The sequence below is a fragment of the Terrapene carolina genome, unplaced genomic scaffold (genome assembly GCF_002925995.2).
Source record: "Terrapene carolina triunguis isolate 2854851 unplaced genomic scaffold, T_m_triunguis-2.0 Scaffold517, whole genome shotgun sequence".
Classification (NCBI taxonomy): Eukaryota; Metazoa; Chordata; order Testudines; family Emydidae; genus Terrapene; species Terrapene triunguis.
This window is the reverse complement of record NW_020664868.1, coordinates 5,051,401-5,055,100: the sequence shown is the minus strand read 5'-3', so window position 1 is coordinate 5,055,100 and position 3,700 is coordinate 5,051,401. Positions and strand designations below refer to the sequence as shown.

Below are 3,700 nucleotides of genomic sequence, written 5' to 3'. Positions count from 1 at the left end.
AAGCTTCTTTTTGGGGGGGGGGGAGGGAGCCAGGACTCCTGGGTTTAGCCCCAGTTCTTCGAGGGGAGTGGGGTCTAGTGGGGTGGAGCTGGGGGGGGTCACAGAGCTGGGAACAGAACCCAGGAGTCCTGAAGGGAGTGGAGTCTGGTGGCTGGGACTCGGAGGAGTCAAGACTCCTGGGTTCGATCCCTGGCTCTAGGAGGGGAGTGGGGGCTAGTGGGGTACAGCGGGGGGAGACAGAGTATCAGGACTCCTATCCCCAGCTCTGTCTGACTCACTGGGTGACCCTGAGTCACTGCCCCTCTGTGCCTCCGTTCCCCCCATGCAAGAGAGCCACTTCACTGCCGTTTGCTGGGTGCAATGGGACCAAGCTAGTTACCCAGCTCTTTGACTAGCAGGGCCATCTCCCCAGAGAAGGTTCCCTCCTGAGGGCTGACAGCAGCATGGGGCCCACGCTGGCTTTGCTGTCCACCCCCATCTCCGGCGGCCACAGGGGGAGGGAGCGGGTGCCCCGGCATGTCTGGGTCTCAATGCCCGCTGGGCTGTTGCCAGGACTGAACTGTCCCACCGCACAAGGGCCAGGAGAAGGGGCCGGCAGGAGATTGGGCTCCCAGGAGGCCAGGCCGGGCTCGGAGAGGGCTGCCCAATGTCACACGCAGCAGCAGGAGCATTGGAGCCACGCAGGCGAGGAGAGGAGAGAGGCTCATTGACTCGCGCTCCAGGGTATCTGCATCCCACATCAGGCCAAGTGCATGATGGGAGCATCCAGCAGAGGCCATGGTGGGAGCAGAGCCCCAGCCTCCACAGGCAGATGGCTTGGCCCAGGCTGGCAGGGGGAGGGACATGGCTCATCTCAGCCGGGAGGAGGCCACCCCAGGCGCCTTCCGCTGGGGCTCCCATGCCACGAAGCAGCCCTGCTCAGAGATCCTGGTGCCACCCAGGCCAAGCACACGGGCAATTCCAAGGGAAACCTCGCATTTGCCACCCTGTGTCTGAGACTGGCATATCAGGCCGCGGAGGGAGCCAGGCAGAGAGGGGGGCCCCCACCCCTGCGGCACCAGGAAATGCCACCTTAGTTGCTAAGGAACTACTTTTCCCTGTAAAGTACATCCAGTGCAGGGCAGGGCTCTGGAGATTCCATGGCAAGGACACACAAGTGATCCGGAAGCAATGTCACTATGCCAGCAGGACCACCGGCACGCGTGGACTCTCCTCATCCCAGGCAGGGTGCAAGGCGGGGGACATGGGAGTCCATGGGCAGGGCCCGCCTGGCTCCTAGGAAGATTCCAGTGCGGGGTTGTGTCGGCGGGTGTGAGGCTGGGGGTCTGTGTCTCCCACTGTCCGGTCTGCGTCTCGGCATGTGTGTGTGTGTCAGGGAGGGGTGGTGAGCGTGCACGCGTGGGCACACGTGTGGTTGACGGTCTGCAGGTCTCACCGTGCCCTAGGAGGTCATTCCCCTTCTCCTCTAGCTCCACACCCCAGGGGGACGTTCAGGCCCAAACCACAACCTCCTTCACTGCTTCCACATCCCCGCAACCCCACGAAGGCCTCCTGGCGTGTCCCTGCTGCCGCAGGCTAAGGCCCAGGCCGAGCCAATGCAGAGTCCTCGCCCCCCCCCAACATGTGGTAGCCCCCCTCCCTTCCCACAGCGACACCACGTGCCCCCTCACCGAGACAAATGTCATTGTTGACCTTAGCAGCCCACCCAGGATGCAGACGCTGCCAGCTCCCCTGCGCCCCCAGCCCAACATAACTCCCCTCGGCTGGGGCAGGCTCAGGGACCCGACACCTCTGCTCGCTCCCAGCTGTGGGCTGGGTGGGAGCCAGCGGGGCTGGGGGAATGGCCCCAGTGCTGGGCTCGCCCTGCCTGCAAGGGCCCACTGGCTGAGCCGTTGCAGAAGCACTATGCTGCAGGTGGGCGCAGCTGGGGCCCCGCTCCCCCCCCCCCGGCTCTCTGCACCGGGGGCTGGGCCCCGCTCCCCCCCGGCTCTCTGCACCGGGGGCTGGGGAGACGTTCCCAGCCCGCCCCGCTCCCTCGCACACCCGATCTGCCCCCCTCCCCGGCCAGCCCAGCGCAGGGGCGGCCCCGGCCCCACCCGGCTCCCCAGCGAGCCGAGCTCGGGCCAGGGGGTGGGAGGCGAATCGATCCCCGGCGCCGCCCGCGGGGCCGGGCTCCGGCCAGGGGAAGGGGCAGCGCGGGGGACAAAGGGCCCGGCCCTCACTCACCGCGTCCGAGTTCCGCTCGTTGCCAGACGCCAGGGCGGTGCGCGAAGACATCTTCCCCGGGCGCCGGGCGCGGGGGCTGGCCGGGGGGGACCCGCGCGGCTCCGCGGCTAGAAGGGGGCGCTCATGGCCCAGGAGGGGGGATGGGCTGCGGCGGTGGGTCCCACCCCGGGGAGCCCGGCTCCGTGCGCCCCTCGCCCGCGCACAAAGGGCAGGGGCGGCCGCGGCTCCGGGGCGCCGCCCGCTGGGAGGATGCTGGGGAGGGAGCGGCTGGTGCAATAGGACCCGAGCCCCTAGAGCCAGCCGCGGGCTCCGGCCATCCCGCTCCTGCTCCGGGCCCGCCGGGCGCTCACCAGCCGCGGGCTCACGCCAGGCTGCGGCTGCCGGGGACGGCCCTGGCCGGGCAGCGCGGAACCATCGGGGCGGGCGAGCGAGCGGGGTCCCCGCCTGGCCGGGGCGGCTGCAAAACAGCGAGAGAAAGGGAAGGAACCGACGTCAGGGAGCGAGCGGGGCTGGGCTGGGGCTACCCCTCCCCCCGCCTCTTAAAGGCGCAGGCGGCGCGCCCCGCGGGGATGATGGGGGGCTGGAGCCCCCCCCCGGTTTTCCTCCCCCTGCGCCCGCGGTGCTCCGTGTCCCCGGCCTGTCCCACTGGATCCCCGGGCGTAGGGCAGCGCGGGACCCGGAGTGGGGTGCAGTACAAAGCACTGGGATGCTTACGGGGGCAGAGTGGGGGGGTGGGTCCATAGTGTGGCTATAGAGAGAGGGGGGTGGAGGGATGGATGGGGGTGGATGGATGGGAGGTATAGGGATGAGGGTGTGGATGGGGGTGGTGGGTGGATGGGGGTGTGTTGGGGTGGGGCATGGATGGGATGGAGAGTGGAGGGGGTGGATGGTGATGGATGGAGGGGGGTGAGGTGGGTAGATGGGGCTGTATAGCAGTGGGGCTGTGGATGGATGGGGTGGAGGGATGGATGAGGGAAGGTGGGGGTGGATGGGGATGGATGGATGGGGTGGGGTGTGGATGGGAGTGGGTGAATGGATAGGGTGGAGGGGGATGGATGGGGGGTGTATAGAGGTGGGGTGGGTGGGGGGTGAATGGAAGATGGATGGATGGATGGATAGAAGGGTGTGTACAGGGATGGATGGATGGATGGGAGTGTATAGGGGTGGATGGGAAATTGGGGATGGATGTGGGGTGTATAGAGGTGGGGGTGGATGGATGGATGGACAGAAGGGTGTGTACAGGGATGGATGGATGTATAGAAGGGTGTGTACAGGGATGGATGGGGAATTGGGAATGGATGCTGGGTGTATAGAGGTGGGGATGGATGGATGGATAGAAGGGTGTGTACAGGGATGGATGGGAGTGTATAGGGTTGGATGGGAAATTGGGGATGGATGTGGGATGTATAGAGGTGGGGGTGGATGGAGGATGGATGGATAGAAGGGTGTGTACAGGGATGGATGGATGGGAGTG

At 66.8% G+C, this 3,700-nt stretch overlaps 1 protein-coding gene across 1 annotated transcript in view; it reads right to left on the bottom strand.

The window, feature by feature from the left end:
• The window catches only part of MARK4 (microtubule affinity regulating kinase 4), a 45,388-nt gene extending 42,710 nt beyond the window's left edge, over window positions 1-2,678 (bottom strand). The window contains exon 1 of the mRNA XM_026658798.2: window positions 2,227-2,678. Coding sequence (XP_026514583.1) covers window positions 2,227-2,277 — 51 coding nt within the window. The 5' untranslated portion in view covers window positions 2,278-2,678. The remainder of the gene's footprint in view (window positions 1-2,226) is intronic.
• Window positions 2,679-3,700: the final 1,022 nt, after the last annotated feature.